Here is a 24,112-nt window from a genome sequence, read left to right on the forward strand (position 1 = left end):
GTAGATATTATAATGATATCAAAGATTATAAAAAAAAAACTGCAAAATTTCTTTAAAATACTAACTCGGGGGCAGCATCCAAACAACAGGTTTGTTAGATTTGTTTAAAAATTTCAGGGTGGATAATCTATATCTAATGGACCGTTTTACCACTGTCAGATTTGCTTTAAGTGCATTAGTTTCCGAGATATAAACAGAAAACTGCATTTAACTCCTATTTTCTGTTTATAAGAAAAGCTTGCTTGCCTTCTTTTGGTCCAGATGAGCTAATAAATCTGACAAAACAATCATATTTAGCATATAAAAGGAACCACAACAGTTCATTTATTGTTGATATTAAAAAGTTTGATTTCTGTCCCTTTAAACATAAAATCGAGACTACATGATGACAAGTCAAGAAAACAAATATGGAAGGTGTTCATAGGGACACGAAAGACAACCCAGCTAGCATATGATGTTATGAAGGGACATAACTCAAGAACTGTAAAATTTATACTGCAAAATTTTTAACTTAAACTGAGTTCAGTGGAAAAAAGCATTATTTATACATTCCATTAAAGGAGTAGTCAAGTAAGGACCGATTTTTACCTCAAATTTCAGGTTCATCTGACGAAAGCTTTTGACCACTTTTTAAACACTTAAGTGTCTATTTCATTTGAATCAATCAGTTTTTGTAAATAATTAAACTGATTTAGTCATTAAAAACGATCAGATTCAATCTGAAATATGAAAAATCTATCAAATATGCCTAAAAATGTCACTTTTTAGTTGGTTTTTGTCAAAAATGAACGTGGCCGCATTCAAGTTCATCCTCAACCTTTATATATGATATGTATTATAATAAAATACAACTTACATTTCAATATTAAGGATGAGCACAAATGTGCCCACTTTCGTTTTACACGAAAACCATCTAAAATTTAACTTAAATGCTACAATTGTGAAGATTTCAGTAATTTACCATGACTTAAAGATGCTAGTACCCGATATGTGCATTGTACTGTCAAAAACAGCCTGTATTGATGAAGTAGAAGCATTCTACTGTCAAATAAATAACTAAAAGTTTACATTTTAACAATTTTGTAATACTGCTATATTTTGAGGCCAAAAACGGGTCTTATTGAACATACTCCTTTGTTCAAGTTAAAACAAAAATTACTTGATTGATATTTTTGAAATTTTTCAGCAATATTTCCATTTGAAAAAGGAATAACTCTGCCACCAAAATTCAAAAATCCACATATACAAATTTTGAGCAAATATTTATGATTTAAACCTAGTTGTACTCAAAGAGTTGCACATGCAGGTATATTTTGTATAAAATATTTGATTTTATCAGGCCAAAAATATCTTACATGCAAATGCAAATTTTCAATATAGAATAAAAATTGTATCGTATGCCCTTAAGATAGCTTTAAAAAACATACATTTTCTGAGTTACCTCCCCTTCACATGCAAAGTTATAGTAATTTGAAATCAAGCAAAAATGTCCAACATTAGAATTTAAGGAGAAATAAATGAATACAATTGTTTCTTAGTAGCATTTAACATAAACATTTGCTGACCTAATAAAATCTAGACACACATATCACCTTAAATGCAGTTCAACTATTTGCATTTATGAGCCATATAATATATTTATAACGGAATTTAATTTGATTTCAAGTTGCCCAGTTTACACAGAATAGTCTGAATAGAAATTTTTGCTAAAATTGAAGGCATTTTAATTTTGTTCTTTAAGGAAGTCCGCTGCTCAGTTTCAAAATAAATAACTTTTTATAAAACTAGTATATATTGAATGGGGGTTAATTGAGGAATCAAAAAAGTAAAAAAAAAATTAGGGGTCAATAGGCTTGTTTTACAGATATTATAGCCATTGAAATTTTGGCAGGAAAATGTTCTCCCTTGATTTTTCATAGCTTTGTCATTCACCAGTGAAGGTTCTCAAATACTATTAAAAAATAAATAAGATTTTATAAGACTTTTACAAATAAATTATAATTATACATGTAAAAGATTTATAAAAAGAAAAATGGGGGTCCATGGGCAACATTTTTAAAGCATTTCAATGGATAAACCCAGAGGATTCTGAAAATCTGACAAAAATTCCAAAACATGACACGCAAATATCCTTAATTTTGATCCTGTCAGATGAGACAGTTGTCTGCTGGTTGATCAACCTAGTCGGGTAGTCATATGTACATCGTTTATATAAAGAACATGATAATATAATTTCATATTATAAGCAGCTATGTTTGACATTGTCAAACAATTTATCATTTATAATTGTAATTTACTTGATACTTTTACATGTACAGGTACATTCATAGCATATGAACATCAAAATGCAGACTCATTGGCCAAAATAGTATCACTTTTAGTTTTGGACAATTAATTGTACATTTTTGTATATGCAATAATTAACAATTTTTCATATAAGTTTATGTTGATTCAGATAAGTTTAGTCTTCAAAGATTTTGACAGAGGACTCATCATTCAGATACCAGTAACAAGTATTGTCTCTTCTCGTGGATGGATAAGGATGAATTCCAGACTTGACTCTCACAAATGAGCTTTTAAAATCTGAAGAAGAAAAAATAGATATTGAATTATATGTAACACATTAATATTATGTAACTAAATTAATTCCTTTTCATTATTATTAATTTCCATGGATTGATAGAAAATAAAGGAATAAATCATGGGGGCTGGAATATATCGTGATTTTACCATGGGTTTGCCCTTTATGACAAATATCGGCATAAATTGACAACCCGTTGTAAAATCATGACATAATCCAGCCCCCATGAATTATTTCTTTTCTAATAGGTCAAATACGGCAATTGTTTTGGATCAAAACGATCTAGGTGAAGGCATTATTTGCCGTTCTCATAGATGAACGCACTATCAAATTGATGTAAAACAACACAGCAAACTGAATAAGTGAGATGCTTAAACTGTACAACATTGAGATAAGTTGTGATGAATCTAAAGGACAATGGTACTTACATGTCGTATTAGTATACAAAAAATGGCTTATATAACACATTTTAGCATCGTTAGTTTACGTTTCCTTGTTTGTAATGATTTTAGTCTCACAAGTGTGTATTTTCCCGTAAAATGCTTGTAACCTGATGTTACAGTTCTATGAAATCATGAAGCTTATTCATAACTGTGTCGCTATCCTTGGTGTGAGTGCATATTTATGTTTTGGTGATGGTGATGTGTTTGAAGATCTTACTTTACTGAACATTCTTGCTACGTACCATTTTCTTTATCTATAATAAACATGGCTCTTAGGTGACAGAGGAAAAAAAATTACAAAAGTTTACCAAATTAATGAAAATTGTTAAAAATTGACCATAAAGGGCAATAACTCCTTAAGTGGTCACTTGACCATTTTGGTCGAGTTGTCTTATTTGTAGATCTGACTTTGCTGAACCTCATTGCTGTGTACAGTTTATCTCTATCTATAATAATATTCAAGATAATAACCCAATACGGCAAAATTTCCTTAAAGTTACCAATTCAGTGGCAGCAATCCAACAATTACCCCTGAATTGGTAATTTTAAGTAAATTATAAAGTTTTTTTCGATATTATCATGAATATTATTATAGATAGAGATAAACTGTAAACAGCAATAATGTTCAGCAAATTAAGATCTACAAATAAGATTCAATGACTAAAATGGTCATTTGACCCCTTAAGGAGTTATTGCCCTGTATAGTAATTTTTTATCAATTTTTGGTTATTTTTTGTACTCTTCAAAATCTAAAACTACTGATTCAAATTTAACCATACTTGGTCATAATCATCATTGAGGTAGCTAGTTTAGAAATTGAGTGCGGTGACCCTGCCAACTAACCGAAATGGCTGCCATGGCTAAAAATAGAACATAGGGGTAAAATGTAGATTTTGGTGTATAGAGCAAATCATACACAGGGGTTAATTTGTTTCGCAAGTCAAGATTTATCTGCCCTGAAATTTTCAGAAGAATCAGACAACTGGTTCTTGGGTTGCTGCCCCTGAATAAGTAATTTTCAGGAAATTTTCCTGTTTTTGGTTCTTATCTTGAATATAATAATAAATAGAGAAAAAACAGGGAACAGCAATAATGTTCAGCAAAGTAAGATCCACAAATAAGTCAACAAGACCAAAAAGGTCACTTGACCCCTTAAGGAGTTATTGGCCTTTATAGTCCATTTTTATTTATTTTGTAAATTTTTGTAAATTTTAACAAAATAGTTTCCTTTGTAATGGGTCAAGTTCATTATAAATTTTTATAATTGTAAGAAGCAAGAATGTTAAATAAAGTAAGATCTACAAACACATCACCATCACCAAAAGACTATGTCATGAATCCATCTGTGTCCTTTGTTTAATATGCACATAGACCAAGAAGAGCGACACAGGCTCTTAGGAGGCTCTAGTTTATTTTATATTTGATGGTTTGAAAAAGTCTGCATACCTGCCATTAACAGAAAGTTGTACTTAGTGAACATTTAGTTTTGTGATGAACCTATATTAACCATGAAATCACGGAAAATTGGTATCTATTAGATAATAATAAATCCATAGTAACTTTCAACCTTCATTGCAGTGATTGAAAATATCACCATTTCCATTCTTTCATACATATGAAACCTATCAGTTTGTTGTTGTAATTATGATTTTTCATCATAGTTCAAACAATTTGATAATGAGTAGTAAATACTCTTATTTTAGTGGAAATCTGCTAATTGCAACTTGTATACCAAATCAATTTTAGTGTAATAAATTAATGTGGATGACTTTTACTATAATAGTAATGACTTTCAATTCATACCTCTATGATAGCAAGTTCTCCATTCTTTCCTTCAGATATATAAATAAATACCGCGCATTCTGTACAGAATCAATTACAGGGGGGATGTTAAGATTATCCCTTAGTTCAGTCAAAACTGCCTCAAAGTCTTCATCTATTTTTTTAAATAGATTTGCTTCATGGGTACACTGATCCTTGAAGAAGTTTAATGTTATATCATCTGCAGGAATACAGAAATCTGAAGTACCTAAAACAGATTTTAAACTGGTATAAATATTGCAGACAAAGAATACAGAAAAGAAGTTCATATCCTATAAGTACATTTCATCAAATTATCATTTAGGTAATGTTATTTCAAACAGTGTTTTGAAATATTCCAAGTGTTTTGATTTTTTGGTTTCACGTAACCAATCAGTACTCAATTTGAGATTACAAATTCATAAATTTCAAAACAAAAATTCATGAACCATAGCTTGATACTAGTGTCAAACACTGTTTCTTTTGGTGCAGGAAAGTAACGAAATAATAGCTGTGGAAAGCAACTTTGTTTAGGGAAAATTAATGCAATGAATTAACATAATGTCTTTCACTTGATATTTGCCATATATTAATCATTCTAATAATCAAGTAAATAAAGTAAATCATTATCTTCTGAAAATCATACTTGACCTTCATTAAGTCACAAAAAAATATCTTATTAATGTTGTCAAGTTATTGTACAGACAATGTTCAGCATCTGACCACCAAATATATAAGCAATATTTTCCTTTTTTAAATTCTGTTAATTTCAAAAGTAGGTTCAAAGTCTGAGTTTGGAAATGATCATGTAACAAAAAAGTTACATTTAATTGTAATTTCTGTGAAAGAAAGACAGCAAGTACTGTAACAATAGTTTTTTCAACAATATGCAAATCATTCTTACCATACACTTCAGGATAGTGATAGAGAACATCAGGTATGCCTGACAATATATCTCCCTGATTTTGTTTTCTAATGTTATGACTGTTCCAAAGAACTGTTAACTCTGCTAAATCTTGCTGTATTATCGGCAAGTATACAAACTGCAAGCATAGTCTGAAATGTTAATGGAGTTAATATTTATTTAAGAACCTCATATGGTCCCTATTTGAAGCTTAAAATTTTAAATAGGATTTATTGTCTAATATAGCAATGAATAATAGGTACAATTAGAACTTGATGCTTAGTATTTTTTTTTTTTCATTGGATGAATGGGTGTGGAATTTTCACACTGTATTGAAGACATATTGGTGGCATTCAGCTGTTTTCTGCTCTTTGGTCAGCTAATTTTTTTGGTAAAAAGATGTATGTCTTTTTAAAGAAAACTTTTGTATCATCGTTCTTTTCATGACATGAAGAAACTTACATACGTTGACTTTAGTTTAAACAATTTCAACAGCTTTATGTTAATAGACACAACTTTTGTTCAAATCCAGATCATCTTTTCCACATTCAACCGAAAAAACTGTGGACATGTGTTAAACCTAATGCCCTCACCGCTACAGCAAAGAAAAGAAAAAATTGGTTAAGAAAGAGAAAAGAGTATCTTTGTGGTGTATAATATATGTATTGAGGATCTAGTTTACTAGAAAGAAATTGATATCAAGATTAAAGGTCAAAATTCTAAATGTGGAACTTTTTTTGTTTTATAATATTTATGTAAGAACTAGTGCAAAATGTTAGCCTCCTTTTGATACAGATATGATACATCTTATCTGGACAATCTAATGACATCTTTCATTGTTATGATCCCTGAATGATTTAATCTAATATAGATATCTATCATGGTTTTCATAAGAATGTTACCCTATGTTCTAGTTATATTGGCAATCTTATTTGGCAAGCCTTATCATTGGACACATTATTTAATCTAGATACCATAATGATGGTTGTGGCGAAGTTTGATTAGATTTGGCACAATAGTTTTAGATGAAAAGGTTTCTGTAAAAGTTAACGACTTGATGAGAAAAGCTTGGGCCAGGTCAGCATAAAATGTGGGTTTATTTCATAGATATTGAAGTTTATTGCTTTTCCAAAGCAAACAGATAATTTGCACTTCAGAGAACATTGACATGATTGACATTTGTGGTTAACCTATACCACAAAAGTCAGCTGAAATTGTTATCCCACGAATCAAGATATATATTTCACCACTGTAACAAATGTCTTACGATATTTCTCTATTTCAGACAGTTTAATTTTAATTTGTAAACGGCAAGGAGCGCAGAGCTTTTTAAATAATTCAAATTTAACTGTTGAGGATGAACAAATAAGGCAATACATGAGTTAAAGTGGTGGAATGTGTTTCTCTAATGATGTTTTTTATTCCTTTTCAAATATTTGCAGAAAGTGGTGTTCTTTATATGTGTGACATCATGCATAGACCCTTTTTTTTCCCCATGAAGACACAATAGGAATGTTCAGAAGAAACCTAGAAAAATGACATCATAATTTAAATTTTGACCAATACTTAGTTGGAAACAACAGATATATCAACATGATCAATAGTGAGGAGAAATATTCTTCTCACAGACCAAGAAATTTGAAAATGGCACAAAATTTATAGAATAATGAATCCACAGTACATTGGAATACTGAATGATTTGTCCCTTTGTTGTAACAAAATTGCAACATTTTTTACACTAGTTAGTTTCATTTACGATGCAACTCACTTGTGGATTTGACTGCTTACATTCAATATTCCATCTGCTTCAAGGCACTGTAAAAATAGAAATATTACGTAAGTCTCAGTCAAGTCACCCTTATATATTTGATTACAGTATTGTCCTACCCCTCTATGACTGTTTTTGGAGGACTTAAAATCATACATCCTTTTATCTAATTTCTTTTCTTATAAAGTCTGGACATGGAAGATCTCTACCTTTGTAAAGTTCATTCAGAAGTACCACTTGAATAGGTCCTTTTTTGAAACGTCAAAGACTTCATGGGCTTCAATTTCAACGAAGTCAAATCAGACAATTTTAATAAAAGATATTCTTTAAGGGGCACCACAGACCAGATGTATAAAGAAATCTAATATATAATTTTTAAGCGTCAATCATTAATGAAAAGCAAAAAAACAAAATAATGATTCATTTTAGAAGCCAGTATAGTTCAATTTTGTCAAAATAAGCTAATAAACATTGATTATGAAGTAATCACTTGCAAGTGATTAATTCAACCTCATTGAAATTTCAATTTAAACCATTAACTTCAGATTAATAACACGTGAATTGTATGTGTGAAGTTATTTAAAGGAAAAGAATGTCAACATTTAAAGTGAAACAAACATAAATCTTTTGATTGACTGATTCAATCCCCCCAAAAAAACATTCTTATACTGGTTTTAACGATAATTACAATTCATATTTCATTTTGATTTGATATGAAATTGAATAGATCTACAATAATTACAGCACAAGTTTGCTAAATCTATCTACCAGTATTTCTATATCGCATATTTGGTAATCAGATGACTTTTTAGAGATAATTAATTAGACTATAATACATAGGAAGCTATGTGCCCTGTTAATTGTTTATTTTAGACAAATGTCTTACATTGTTATAATTCAAATATGAGAATTTAATTAAAATCAGTGAACCTGAATTTGACAACTGGCTTTAATACAATGTCTTTCAGACTTTTTTTTATTGTAAACATTTTGTCTTCATAGGTTTTTATCAGTTGTATTTCCCCTGTGAAATAATAAATTTTATTTAATTAGGAAATGAAGGTATTTTATAGTATTTCATTGCAACCATAGTTTCACTATTAATAGCATAATTAAATAAAAACTCAACTTTCTCTCGCATTTTTAGATAGAGCTCACAATTTTTTTTGAGTTGTTTTTTTACTGTGTTTCATGATCAAACAATTATAAAGTTGGTTTCTATGAAAAGTTTTTTTTTTTCTAATGTCTAAAAAAGTTTCATCATAACATACATGCAGCACTTAGGATCTAGGAGTAAATTGTAAATGATGTTTCAAGAATTTTATATCATAGAAACGAATGTTGATGTGCAGCATGATGCACTTCTGTTTTAATCAATAATAAAAAATATTTGAAACACAGTATTAATTTTCTCTTCAACCAGAGGAAGGTAAGAAACTCTGGAAACCAGGATTATAGTACTCCCTTTTGGAGGCACACATAAATGAATCTGACAGATGTCAGGAGAATAAGGATAAAAGCATAATGTAGAAACTGCAGTCTTGTGTGTGCATTGATTTTACCTTCCGTGTAGCACAGATCTGTGTAGTAGTGTTTGTGAATATTTTGTTTGTGAAGTTGAATTATTGATGAACATTTGTAACAGTTTAATTCAAGCTGTAAGCTAATCAAAATTGAAGATTTAAAATGTCAGAAGCATCTTCATAGAATAAATTTTCAGACACCAGTACTACATCATCTAGAAGTAGGACTTACGACCCAGAAGTAAGATAGTCTGTCACCTACAAAGAGGGGCAACCAACTCAATGTAAAATAAAATGTTACAGTAAACACACATACTTTTTCGTTCTGCCCTAGATGGGTTCAATATTTACAAAATTACATCAAAATCAAAAATACTGTCAGATAGAATATACTTTATTATTGACAGATATCCCAATTAAATACATCAGAATTATTAATTTCTTCAAAAAAAAAAAAAAAAAAAAAAACAACAAAAAAACAAGAGTAAAGGAAAACTTTTGTGAGTTTCTGGAATTGATCAGGAACAGTCAGTCAGAGACAAATTATGTCAACTAATATAAATGCAAGTTATAGGTCTAAATACCTGATTATAAACGGAGGAGCCATAAATCACAGACTTCTTATCAGAAGTGTGAGTGAGTTGGATGGCTGCTGTCAACCCGTTTTCAGTACCAGGGTCACATCTGATTTTGCTTGGAAAAGCTGCAAAATACAATTATAGACTTTCAACTTCACAATATTTTATCAGATCTATAAAATAATTTTACAAGTAACTGTTTGCATCTGTTTTAACTTTAACACATATGACACTTCTGTTCTATAGCTGTGACTTTAAATTGCTTGAAAAATTCAATTGAAACCATTAACAAGAGACTGTCAGAGCGACAACCAGATTTATTAACATTTATTCGTGTCCTGGTACTTTTCAATATCACAAGAACCATAACTGATGAACAATGAAAGTAAAAATCGTCAATATCAAACTTGACCTCCATTTTGTCAACAACATATTAAAATTTGAAAAGTTTTGGTTGAATGGTACATGAGTAAATGCAATAACATGACTGGTAAAACAATTTATTTTTTCAATCTTTTATGAAACATAAATCCTGAATGGTAAAAGTCAAAATTTTCATGATTATTGATCTTGACCTCCATTTTGTCATCAGAAACAAGATATTAAAATTTTAAAAGCTTTGGTTTAATAGTTCATGAGTAAATGCACGGATAAGACTGGAAACACTATTATTCAAGAAAAATAACTCCAGAACTGTAAAATTTAAAATCGTTGTTATTTAACTTGGCTGAGGCAACTGAAGTTAAAGAATATAAACCAACTTCAGAATGTATGTATAGATGGAAAAGGGTAAACTGAATGCCGCCTCCAATAGTGTGGGGGCATGACAAATATAAATTGAAGTTACACCAACCTTTAATGTTATCCACAGCTTTCAGGAAAAAATCAGCTACAACTTCTGGTCTTTTATTAGTGATACTAGCACAAAGCCATATAATTTTTCTTGAGAATCTGAATAGAAAATAGAATTTATAAAACACATTTTATCCTGATACTCTTCATCATTAGCAAATTTCAATATTGATTATTTAAAAATAGTCCAGATTCTGCACATTTCATAGGTTATTGTTTTTCATACACAGATTTCATACCAACATTGCTTTAAAAGATTTTAGTCAAAACATTATATGATACATTTGATTACTTATAAAGTTGTCATGATAACGGTTAATTCCTTGAATAGCAACACCAGTAATTTGGTCAATATACTACACCTTTTTTATTTTAAATGATTCATAAAATAATATGGTTTAGGTGTCTGATATGTTCACAACCCTTCAGACTTGATTAAACTTTGTGAAGCTTTGGAGTTATCAAAGGAGAAGGTTCAGTAAGATCCCTTTTTGGCCCCAAAATATAGCAGTTTTACAAAATTGTGATAATGTAATCATGAAACTATTTATTGAAAAGTAGAATGATTCTGCTACACAAATATGGCTGTTTTTGACAACACAATGCACATATATCGGATACTAGCATCATAAAGTCATGCTAAATTAGGGTTTAATCTGCATATTTTCTAAGCACCAATTTTAGGATGCAGACTCCTTATTTTTACAATTCAACTTAAAACTAAATTACATTAAATCTTTGAATTCGAGATAGTTGTTGTATTTTTTTCAATTTTATAGTAGTAATCAAACACTTGTTGATTCAATCAATTCAAAATGGTGGATCCCTCCTCAGTTATGCGTGGTCAACTTTGGATTTGACGGCAACTTTTATCCAATGAAAAATTGTTGTATACAAATTGCATTCGAATATAATTTTATGGCTGGGAGTCAACATTGACATAATGTAAAATTGAGAAAGGAAATGGTGAATAGGTCAAAGCGACAACCACTCGACCATAGTCTCAGCAGACAACAGCCGAAGGCAAAAATCTTTGTTTTTAAGTAATAAATGGTCAAACAGGAGAGCATCATTCTATTCAATCCAACTGTTTCTGTTGCCAACATCATTAATATCGTTATCTGTTATGTGTTTCATAAAAATAGAGGTCTATGTTCAATATCTGAAAAATGTTGGTCATCAGGATGACTGATATTTGGTGTCTGTTACTAAAAAAATAAGGTTGCATAAAATATAAGTCAACTAAATTGTTCTCCTTACCCATCTACACATCCATGTATACATATACCAAAGGGCTTTAGCTTGTCATAACCATCTAAAAAATAAATTCATACTGTAAGCTGTATAAAAAAGTAAAGTAGAACATGTATATCAACTTAATAATCAAAGGTGTATGCAATTATGTTTTTAATGTTTGCTTGACATGAAACCCACCATACCAAAAAAAAAGGTATTTTGAAATAATCATCTACTTAATAGTATATCTTTCAATTTAATATATTTTCACCCAGAATTGAAATAGAACATGTTTGCAGAGGCAAATGTATTGAGGAGATGGACGACTTTTGTTGGGAAAATTTGTTTGATTATATGGGGAATTACTGAAGCATGACTGGCACATGATCCCTGTTACATATGGAGAAAACATTAAGGCAAGGGTAATCCATGCCATGTGTTAATAATATCTCTGACAGGTATACATTTTGATGAAATATACAATTTTAGCCTGGAATGTCATAATATATACCCTGTCTGAGACATTAATTTCATATAATGTTACTTACCCAAGTGCCACACATAGTTAGGACCCTGAAAAACAAAAGAACACAACCAAATAAGGCTAACAGGACTGTGTAGAATTTCAAGTAAAATAAAGTAAGTTGCATGAGGAATAATAACATACACTTTAGTTTATAACTTGATGACTTGAAATTCAAAATTTTGTTTTCGACAAGAACATTATACATACTTATGAAATTGAGAATGGAAATGGGGAATGTGTGAAAGAGACAACAACCCGACCAAATAAAAAAACAACAGCAGAAGGTCACCAACAGGTCTTCAATGTAGCGAGAAATTCCCGCACCTGGAGGCGTCCTTCAGCTGGCCCATTAACAAATATATACTAGTTCAGTGATAATGAACGCCATACTTATTTCCAAATTGTACACAAGAAAGTAAAATTATGAACCTGTTTCAAAAGGTTTGTAGCCATAACTGCACGAAAATTCAAAACTATATGTGTAAAAACATTGAGGAATAATATATTAAATGAAACAGTTAATAAACAGCTGTGCCTTGAGCACATGATACGTCTGTTACATATTTAATAGAATAAACTTCAATTACTTCTTAATGTCATAGTGGAAATTAGAATTTATAAAAATCTAAAGGGAGCTTACATAATTAGATATCAACAATTCACCAAAGTTTCATGAGGACTACTGAAATCATAAAATTTGGAGTTATTGTTCGAATACTGGAAAATTTCCTTTTTTTCCTGAATGAACCCTGTAACTCAGAGATGTATCATATAAAATTTATAAAAATGGTAAAGGAGCTCATGTCAAAAGATATAAACAATTCACCAAAATTTCTTGCAAGATAAAGGGTTTTTGAGTTATTGTCCAAAATGTTGATGAAAGACGGACCACAGTACACCATTATATGTCCAGTAAACGAGTGTTTAATTACTGCAATGATGTTGATGACACAATTCAGACTGAAATTGATGAAGACACTGTATCTCAGTAACATGAAGATTTATTTCTCTTACATTATATAATTAAATTATCATATTATGAATGGATGTGGCAGTAAATCAAGGTTTATATTTAAAGTTTGAAGGTTTGTACAAGTATGCTACTTAAAAGTCCTCTTACAAGGATATATTTAAAATCAAAACATAATGCAGAATACATGTATTAACAGTTAAATTAATACTTTCTATGCACATAAAACTAGATATCATGGATCCTGAAAAAAAAATTCAATATGACCTTTTTAATTTGTCTGATAAAAATGCATAGATCAATTATTGTTCTCCAAACATGAAATCAACATGTACGTCGAACACCTACAAATAAGAACTGAACTTTTCTTTCTTTAAATGATATGTTACCCTGGATATATATTTTCTTCTCCTTAATCTTCTACCTTTACGTCTTTCAATACCATCAGCATCTAAAATTCTAACAAGTTCCCTGGAAAGAGACCTAAAAAAAATATATCTATATAATCATTTGAAAAAGAAGTGTACAATGCATGTGAAAAACATATTACATATATAAAGGAACCACAATGGTCCATTACAAATGTAGTTGGATCAAGGTGCGATATCCATTATAAACAATCATGAACATATTTGTATTTGATGTCAAGTACTGTTTATAATAAATAACAACATTTCATAAAAATATAGAATTACCTTGTTATTTGCAAGTGGTATTTTATTTTCAGTGAACGACGTAAATTTTCACATCCATTACAACCATTCTGGATTTCACTCTAAAATAACAAAACAAAAAAGCAATTTTAGGAAAAGGCAATGAAGTTATATAAATAGTGAAATAGCCAAAAAGTAAACACCAAAATAATAATATGTTTGTTTCTGTAACTTCAATGACTGGAAAAAAAAGCAAGACTTAGGTCAGCTGTTTTATGTGACAGAGGCTTCTCCAAACCAAGTTTTTTTTGAAGCAAGTATAAATTTCATTCATTAACTCAGTCTCCATATCAAATTACAGCATGGGAACAGCATTTCATGTTTCGAGCAAGATTTTTGTGCTTCAAGCATTGAGCAAAGTTTAATGACTTCAACCCCTGATCTTAGCCTTTTTTCAACTGATTATGGTAGTTTGTTCTAATGCTGTATGTATGTCATCATTTTTAAGATTCACCGACCAAATAATTCCATGGAAATGAAATATGCCAATGCTAATACAACTGCAAGTAAATTTTCATTATCTTACCACTAGTGGTTCCCCACAAAGTGACCTCTGACATCACAAACTAATAAATGAAATTTAGCAAACATTTCAGAGTAAAAAAAAAAAATGAGGGGAAGCAATTTTCAAAGTCATTAGACCATAACTGACAGCATGGGACCAAATAATCCCCAAGGTTATGAGATGTGCCAATACTGATACAACTGCATACCAAATATTTTTGACATACCATTAGTGGTTCATCATAAACTGACCTAATCACAAAATAATATGTTTCGAAGTCAATAAACCATTACTGAGGGGCGGTGCCAAATAATCTCCATTGTCATGATTGTAATGACATGTGTCAATACTTATACAACTGCATACCAAATAACTTTGACTTACCACTAAAGGTTAACCATAAAGTAGACCTAATTACAAACTAATAATATTGATTCCTTCATCGTCATTGACGCCGGAATCAGCATACCTGTGTCTCTGTCAAGCGAGTCGTAAACAGAATTTACAAATAATTCAACAAAAAGTAGCTAGCTTTTATCTTTTAAAACAAAAAAGTCATGTCTTTCTGTCGAAAGGGAAAATATGTCCACAAATCCTTATTTTGAGCAAATATATAAAATTTCAACCTCATTTTCTCAAAAGTAGCAAGGTATATTTTTTTTTCACATATGTGATTTAATCAGGCAAAAAAAAGCCTATATTCAAATTGTCTGCAAAATTTCAATATGAGATCAAAACTGTATAATATGCCCTTAATTGTCACTTACCACTGCCAATGAGATTGCTGTATCAATGTCAATTCTACAGTTCCTTCTCTTTAAACCTAACCTGGGGATAACTTTATGCTGCAAATACTGGAAACTGCCAAAAAATAACATCATTCAGAATAAAAATATTTAATCATTAAAGGGAGGAAAATAAACCAATTGATGTTGACTTCTTTTTGGAAAGTCAGGAAAAGCATCAGAAATTTTCTAAAGAAGTCAGTTTTTAATATAATCAAAGTAAGTGTAAGGAGTGAAATTTGGAAGCTTTTATGTACAAAATAAATCCTGACATAAGTGTGTGTACCCATTTTTGTCAATGATGTTCCAATAATGTATTTGGCAATTCCTGTAATTGACCCTGTCATTATAGATCCTTTTTTTAGTTGTCTCCCTTATATAGACACATTTTTATGGGCAATGAAGAGCTACCAGAATGAGCAAATCTACCTGTGCATAATGTCAGAAACTTTTATGTTTTTCTATTATTTATTTGATTTTAAACTAAATACCTTTTACATTAGAAGTTAATTTCACAAAATATTAGTAAAACATGCTTTAATTGTCAAAACCCAATTTAGTCGTTGTAGACATAGATTATGATGGACAAATTTAATGGTATTTTTTTTTTTTAAAGAATGTAAAAACCAAATCAAATCGTATTTGGCAAATGGGCTATCAGCAATTGTATGTCTCAACTGTTAAGGAAATAATTACATTTTACAGCAACATACCTTATCTGAAAGTTCTTTTTTTTTTCCAGTATGTAGTGCATCAGTCTATAAGGATATCCTTTATAAAACATTTTAATTATGCACTGCTTTATTTCTGAAATGAGTCATATACAGAATATAAACACAGACTTCATATCTCATGGATAATAGATTACAAGTATAAGGAATTCTGTCTTCAAATTATGGTAAAATCTCCTCCAATTATACACTATTGAATCAGCTTTTTGTGTTATATAAAAGGGGTCAGGTAAGTTGAAGAATACAACTGAACAATAATTTCTGAAAATCACACACCTTTAATTATACTGCAATCAGCTATTTTACTGTACAGATAAAGCTATACGTATAAACGTTAGCTTTATACGTCAATGACCCCAATTGACCTATAAACCCCGCCTCCTTATTGTATTTCATCAACAACATCACCTCACAACCATGACAACGTAAAGTAACAATGGTCAAACTTTTTTGAATTTAAACTTTTATGTCTTCAAATTGGTTATTTATATATTATGTTTATCAAATGCTATTATAGCAAACCCAATTGAACCTTTCTATAGATTCACCTGCAAGTTACCTGTCCATTTAAACTTTTGGCAGTTCTATTGTCCCATTGAACAAATACAACAGGTATTGTGCTCTGTATAGTTTATTCACCAGGACCTTTAAATTTTCTTCTAAGAGAAATCTATCACTCATTGATTAATCTACCAGAGTAAAAAGTTTATCTGCTAAATTGATAGAAATTACATGTTTCACATAAAAAAAAATGCCTGTGATTTCGTGTTTATTAAACATTTATAATACTTTTTTCAATCTGTTCAAAATACTTAATAATTTAATCATAAAAAGTTTGTTTTTAAAAAAAAAAGTATTGTTCATATGAAAATTTGCATCTTTCAGTTTTTGTTAAGTTATAGAATACTTTTAAGAAGGCCTTAATATATAAACATCAACATTTTTAGGGGTTTTATATCAATTTTTTTTTTAGAAATAGGAATAATGTTGATTTTTTTTCAGAAATCAACTTTTATTAATGTTTGAATTAGTGTTTACATTCAACAGATTGTTAATATAATACATTCAAACTCATACACAGTTTTTTATGCATAGTAAAAGTGTAATTTCTATCAATTTAGCAGATACATTTTTTACTCAGGTAGATTAATCAATGAGTGATAGATTTCTCTTAGAAGAAATTTAAAGGTCTGAGTGAATAAACTAAACAGAGAACAATACCTGTTGTATTTGTTAGATGGGACAATAGAACTTACAAAAGTTTAAATGGACAGGTAACTTGCAGGTGAATCTATAGAAAGGTTCAATTGGGTTCGCAATAATTAAGTTCATTTTCCCTTTCTAATACCTTAATACACCAATGTCTTACCACCTGGACTACACTCATAGGGAAATACCCCAAAATGGTACCCCAAGAGGGAAATTCCAAACACTTTTTTTAACAATTTTTGTTACATGTTTTTTTCATTTTTCATTTTTTTTTTCGATTTCAGTATAAAGACAATATACGTATAGTGTCTTGAAATATGAAATTTATTTGTATTCGGCACGAAACGGGAAAATGCTCAGTAGAACCTCGCATTTTCCCGTTTCTAAGCCTCATACAAATAAATTTCATATTTCAAGACACTATACGTATATTGTCTAAATACACTACAAACATCACTATTTGACTTTAAAGAACAAAACTGTATATATCAGTAAATTTTTACAATAGTTATATAATATAATTTTACAACATAAATTTAAGGTAGATAACTTTTTTGTAGAATAATATGATTAACTACAGCACTGAAATCAATGCAAAAAAAAATATTTCACTCGACACTGTAAATTAAAAACTTTTTCAAAAATATTTTATGAGTAAATTCCTGACTGTAGTATAATAAGAAATCCATTAGTTAGTGCATAGTTTGAACATAAACTTAACAGGAAATCTACAGAAGTTCAAATATTTATAAGTAACACTAACCATCAGGTATCATCTTGAGTTAATCTTGTAATGGTGCTATTATACAGACAGAGGACCTGAAAAAAACAAATAAGACTATGACAGTATTAAATATTCTGTAGGATTTAACAGCTAATAGCAATCTAAATTGAAAATTTATTGATAACATGTTGAAGGTGTGTTTGATATGATATGTGCTGTAATATCTGTCCAACATTACCTTCAATTGACTTGTGCAAGAAAATACACACAAGTACATATCTTTAACATTTTTAATAAAGGTAGTTTACACCATCATTGTCTTATTCTATGTAAAGTCATTTTTTTTTTTCAGTTCAAATGTAAACAAAATTTCAGTAACAATCTTTAAGTGACAAGTCAGAGGTCTAAGGTTCACATATTGCTTTTCTTTTTCTTAAAGAAAGCAACAGGTTTTTCATCTTATCCCATGTATACTGTCATAGGAAATTCGTTCAATAATTAACATCCAGATTTTTCATATACAAGAAATGTACTCATAAATATATATGTATAAATCTAAACGTGTGACAACTTAAGATTGACATCCTTCTTCAGAAAATAAATCCATGGTTACGACAGAGCTAGTTTTAAACAATAATAAATATATTTATCACATAAGATACTAGTTACGACTATACATTAAAATAAGGTATTAGTAAAATTACCTGAACAATACTTTACATTTGTAGCTGGAATGATACACATAAATTCTTCAATAAAATATCCGATGCACGAGAATATAGAAAACATGAAACTCACTCTAGCTGGTATATAGTATGTAGATTTTTTCAAACATAATATCATGTGAATTGTTGAAAATAAGGTTTCATCAATTTGTCAGTATGAGTATTCACAGTAATGAGTGACTTATATATGGGCGTATTGCATTTCCGCTAATTTTTCAAAGTCCCAATACTACGTTTCCGCAAATTTAAAGTATACGTTTCCGCAATTTGTATTTATTACTTTTCCGCAAATTTACCTAGTAAGTTATAAGGATTTGAATGTACATATATGATAAATTATCTATTTTTTCTTTTTAAAAAAGAAAATGTTCTGATCTCAGTTTAGGTACAATTTACTCGATATAACTAGTTGACTCGGGTAAGGATGAGTTAAACTTTATTGAGAAATCTTTGGTTTGGCTTACTTGCCAACTGACATGATTGAAGAACGCTTTGTTGAATTAATTGCCGATGTTCCATCTGACGATAAATGCATGAGGTCTGCCGATTATATATTGGAAGTTTATATAGATGGCAATTGAGATTTCTACCTATCACCTCCTGACCCCGAGGAAAAGAGAACAATGAATGAATGGTGTCGAGTCTTTTCGTGCCTAACTGAACGAGCAGTTTTACGCTAGCCACCCTACCATATTTGTCTTTGTCGATGTGTAGTTATTGAAACTGCAGACATCTTACATAAAGATGAGAACTCTAACTGTAAAAGCACCCGTTCGGAAATACGAAAGGGAGAAGATGGACTCCTTCCTGTAAAAAATACAAAACTTGTAAACGGTGAATGTGCTACTTTGGACTTTGTAAGACGTGTTGGCTACACATATTCTGCCAGAACTGACTAATGAACTCATATCAAGATATTTTTGAACATATGTTTTCATACATTTTAATGATGTATTTTACTTACATGTTATGATGACCTTTAGCCTAATACATAATAATTATTTATTTTTTATTATAGCTTTGCTTTCGATCAATAGGTATTCCTTAATTATTTGCGGAAAAGTAATAATTTATTATTTCCGGAATAGTTACTTTTTTTCCGGAAAAGTAAGATATTTATTTGCGGAAACGTAAACTTTTTTTTCCGGAAACGTCATCTTTTTTTCGCGGAAAAGTAATGCCAATTTGCGGAAACGTAAAACGCCGTTATATATAATGTAATATAATGTAATTGTTTGTTTAATGAAAATGGTTGAAATAATTGCCATGCAGAATACTTAATAATACTACAATACTGTTTAATTTTTGATTAAAACTTGAATTTGTGAATATATGCCTTGAAGATGATACAAGTTCATTGTTACTGCATTCTGGAGATGCTATAAATGCATTTCAAAATAGGATTAAAAATCTGAAGAAGGTTTCTATTTTCCCTATGGTAAGTCATGTTGAAGGAATCTACATTTCTACCAAAAAAAACCTAGAGCAGCAAACAACAAGACAAAAACTGCAATTTTTATAAGTGTGCATGTAAAACAAATTTTGTTGTAGAGACATTTGACTAACAGGTTGAACAACTGGTTTTCTTAAACCCTGGTGACTGCCATTTTTATAGCTGACTATGCGGTATGGGCTTTGTTCATTGTTGAAGGCCGTACAGTAACCTATAGATGTGTTTTTAAAACAAGATTTAGAGTTGGAGCTCATAAACCTGAAATAGAAGAAGGTCGTTATTTTAATATTAAACTAGAAAATAGAATATGCAAACTCTGTAATGAGGAAATAGAAGATGAGATGCATTTTCTTTTAACATGTAAAACTCTGGATAATGTTAGAAATCTCTTTCTAAGCAAAATATATAGTAAAAATAAAATATTTCAAAACTTGATAACAAATCTTTTTTTATTTGGCTAATGGGAAATGAAGATAAAAAAAATTTGATAATAATTTGTCAGTTATTAGAGGTTTTAAATATAAACAGAAATACAATATTAAATCAGATTTCTCTATATAAAATTATGTATGATCAAATATATATTTACATAAGTTATTTCTTTTACATTTGATAAATTATTAGTATATTCTATGAGGTGTGCTGTCCAATAAAGGGACCAGAGTAACAGACTATTGGTCATATTGTATTATATATGTTTTATTATTTACAAATTGCTTACTTCATTTTCTTTAATATTATATCAACCAACTAAATCAAAATCAATCATATTATGTACTTTGTTTAACCTATTTTTAATTTACTTTACATTATGTTTGAAAATTATATTATAATTATTCTGCGCATTCTGGGCGCAGTGATTGGCAAATAAAATATTTGTTTGTTTGTTTGTTTGTGTCATTTTGTTTTTTTTGTGGGTAGTTGCCTCATTGGCAATCATACCACATCTTCTTTTTTATATGATTAACAAATAAATTGATCACAACATGTAACAAAATGGATCTCTATATCTACATTTGTATTTGATACCAAACAGGAAACAATAAACTTCCCAGAAAAGATGGTAAACAACAAACATGAGGTGCTTAACATTTATTTTTTACACAATTTCTGGACACCCTGTAAATCTGGTTAATCTAGGTAATATTGTGTTTGTTGGGATACATGTATGTATATATATATATATATATATATATATATTTGTTGGAAGTGATCAGCATGCATATACATTTGTAGTAAATAGTTTGAGAGAAACATGGTAACTGTGATATAAAGGTGTAGTGTTTATTTTTTTATTGGTTATTAATTGGAGCTGCAGAAATTAAAAAATAAGATTGGACAGTTTTATTTAGATCCACTTACAGTACAGACATAACTATTGATAGCCTTAATGACAAAAATAACTAATATGTGTGTTTCCAAAAGCATCTATGACAAAATAGGTTAAGTACATTGTAGGTCATGGTAGGTAGGGTTTGTTTTTTTTGCTTTAAAAATAGGAAGGTTGCAATACATGTACCAACATGACCTAGCATTTCTTTGGATGCAGATTTAAACTGCACTGATTTACTACTGACTGGAGTTCCAAATTTCCTAATTAACATTTTGAACAGGTGTTCAATAACAACGTAAAAGTCATACAAGCCAAGTGTATATTGTATAGCTATGCTGTTTCTATTGTCAGAAGTGATCAGGATGCATGTAGTGTATCAATTCCAACCTTCAAAATGGGTTTCTTCTTATGAAGTCTAGATTGGGTTTTCGGAATATAGAATAATGAACCAATACTACAGAAAAAAGGGTAAAAAAAAGACCAGTGAAACGGATTTAATAATATGATAAATAATAAGGGATTTTTTTTATAAAAAGTGAATTACATTACTGAACAATACAATTTGGAAAGACTGCAATCCAGAACCTTAACTATATAAAACAATTAAAAAGATGTGGTGGAATTAACTATCTGACTGACTTGAAATGACTGCAGATTTAAGGTTTAAAGGTCAACCTACATCCTTCAATAATGAGGAAAACCCAAAACTCATATCTGAGTGCAGCCTAATAAAGATGACACAATGTGTTTCCATTCAAACAAAACTAAAATGCTTTGCTGAGTGCAGCCTAATAAAATTGCAGTGGTAGAACCTGGAATGGGTGGTACAAATTTGGACACAATATTGAAGATTGATTCTATGTGCATTTGAATTGTGATCCAAATTTGACATAATTTATATTTCTCACACAAAATTAATTTAGTCAAAGATTTTACAAATCAAATACATTGCAAGTGATGATTTCTTCTTGAAGCTTTTCAAAAATTTTAGATTTGAAAAAAAATATTAAAAAATAAACCCCCTAAAAACAGTATGATGTTGATCCCCCTTGAAGCATTAGCCATCAAACTCAACCTGGCCAGTCCTTATTTTGATGTATGAACACCTTGTCTTTAAATTGAGAGAAATCAATTGTCTTAAAATTAAGTATTGTCTTGAAACATTAGAAATGCTTGTTTTTGGATCCTTTGTTGTCCCCTGGTGAATTCCTGCATGTTTGGGGCAATTATTATTATAACCCAAAAACTGAGTCCAAGCCTTCCTTTTGTGATATATGGAAATTTGTCAAACAATGTCAAATTTCCAGCTGACTTTGCAACCATAAATGTCCTTTTTAAATACATCATACAGGTATTAAATGGAATAGAATCATCATCATGGCGTAACGATTAAAAGAAACATTGCCAGCATTATTTAACAGTAATAACTCAATATGATATTAAATTCCTGCATCTGATCAGCATTTAATTAAACTGTATATTTTAACTGTAGAAGAAAATAGCCCTCCAAAAAAATGACCCAAAATGACAGAACTCCAACTTAAGAAACTATATATACAGTGGCAAATGTTAAAATATTAGGAAGGAATCAGTATCACTGGCGGATCCAGGGGAAGGTTTAGAGGTTGAAACCCCTGTTTTTTGGACGATCAATACATTTGAATGGGGACCAGAGGCTGATTTAGTGGTTGGGGATGGGGCAGGCCAAGGGCCCCCCTCCCCTTTTGAGATAAAAATATAATAATAATTGATTATATTGGGAATCACTGAAGTGTAACCAGAGCTGCCCCCTTTTAGGCAGCCAGTGGGATCCCTTAATGAAAATTTCTAGATTCTCCCCTGTGGACTTATAGTTGGTACACCCCCCATCCCCTTTTTAGTCTGTAGTCGCCCTATGTCCCCCTTGGGACGAAGTGGATTAAGTCAAGTAAGTCAAGTCCATCCCCTTTTTAGAATGGCTGGATCCGCCCCTGAAAATGCTGTGGCCATGCACAACTTTATTATGTATATGAACATCCTACAAAATTATAAGAGATAGCCTGACAAACAAAATTATGCATCTTAATTAGATCATCTTACCACAGGCACAGGAGTTTGAAATCCTATCAATAAGGGGATAAAATATACCCTTATTGAAAGGATTTCATTACGGACGAACAGACGAACGGACAGTATATATACACCCAACCTCTATTTTGTTACGGGGGCTTAAAAAATATCAATTCACTTACGCACACACTTACAAAATATGTACATGCATACTTACTATATAGTCTGCACGTGCTTGCGTGTGTAAGTTTTCCAGTTGTAAAAAAACACCTACATATCTCAAAGTTTCTTGATATAATGAGCCAAAATATGTAAATCTAGAGAGCTTCGAATGTATTTCTCTGTCCCGCGCACGTTCCGCGTCTGCATTTTATGATAATAATCGTCGGTGAAATTTTAAAAGCCGAAGATTATAAAAAGCCGTAGATTTTTAAAGAGCCGAAGATTTTGAAAAGCCGTAGATTTTGAAAAGCCGAAGATTTTGAAAAGCCGTAGATATTGAAAAGGCAAAGATTTTGAAAAGCCGAAGATTTTGGAAGCCGAATATATTGAAAAGCCGAAGATTTTGAAAAGCCGAAGATATTGAAAAGCCGAAGATTTTGGAAAGCCGAAGATATTGAAAAGCCGATGATTTTGAAAAGCCGAAGATATTGAAAAGCCGAAGATTTTGAAAAGCCGAAGATATTGAAAAGCCGAAGATTTTG

At 30.3% G+C, this 24,112-nt stretch overlaps 1 protein-coding gene and 2 long non-coding RNA genes across 3 annotated transcripts; all 3 read right to left on the minus strand.

The window, feature by feature from the left end:
* Positions 1-2,451: 2,451 nt before the first annotated feature.
* LOC134727098 (uncharacterized) lies at positions 2,452-7,550 on the minus strand. The gene is made up of 4 exons (XR_010108714.1): positions 7,497-7,550; positions 5,729-5,880; positions 4,828-5,053; positions 2,452-2,583 (listed from the first exon to the last, which is right to left on the minus strand). It is a non-coding gene; the product is annotated as an uncharacterized LOC134727098 (long non-coding RNA).
* A 2,066-nt stretch (positions 7,551-9,616) lies between these two features.
* LOC134727099 (uncharacterized) lies at positions 9,617-11,768 on the minus strand. Its single transcript, XR_010108715.1, has 3 exons — positions 11,710-11,768; positions 10,451-10,548; positions 9,617-9,722 (listed from the first exon to the last, which is right to left on the minus strand). It is a non-coding gene; the product is annotated as an uncharacterized LOC134727099 (long non-coding RNA).
* Positions 11,769-12,225: 457 nt separating this feature from the next.
* LOC134726480 (uncharacterized) lies at positions 12,226-23,727 on the minus strand. Its single transcript, XM_063590886.1, has 7 exons — positions 23,626-23,727; positions 17,888-17,943; positions 15,898-15,991; positions 15,167-15,260; positions 13,877-13,956; positions 13,571-13,664; positions 12,226-12,258 (listed from the first exon to the last, which is right to left on the minus strand). Exons 2-7 carry the CDS (start codon positions 17,898-17,900, stop codon positions 12,226-12,228), a joined length of 408 nt encoding a protein of 135 aa, XP_063446956.1. The 5' UTR covers positions 17,901-17,943; positions 23,626-23,727.
* Positions 23,728-24,112: the final 385 nt, after the last annotated feature.

Source organism: Mytilus trossulus, chromosome 7 (assembly GCF_036588685.1).
Source record: "Mytilus trossulus isolate FHL-02 chromosome 7, PNRI_Mtr1.1.1.hap1, whole genome shotgun sequence".
NCBI lineage: Eukaryota > Metazoa > Mollusca > Bivalvia > Mytilida > Mytilidae > Mytilus > Mytilus trossulus.

Excerpts from the sequence above, each read along its gene's own strand:
- LOC134726480 (XM_063590886.1), bottom strand. Across the intron at positions 15,261-15,897 it reads AAAAAGAACTTTCAGATAAG|TTTCCAGTATTTGCAGCATA; the intron begins GTATGTTGCTGT and ends ATTTTTTGGCAG. Across the intron at positions 13,665-13,876 it reads TACCACTTGCAAATAACAAG|GTCTCTTTCCAGGGAACTTG; the intron begins GTAATTCTATAT and ends TATTTTTTTTAG.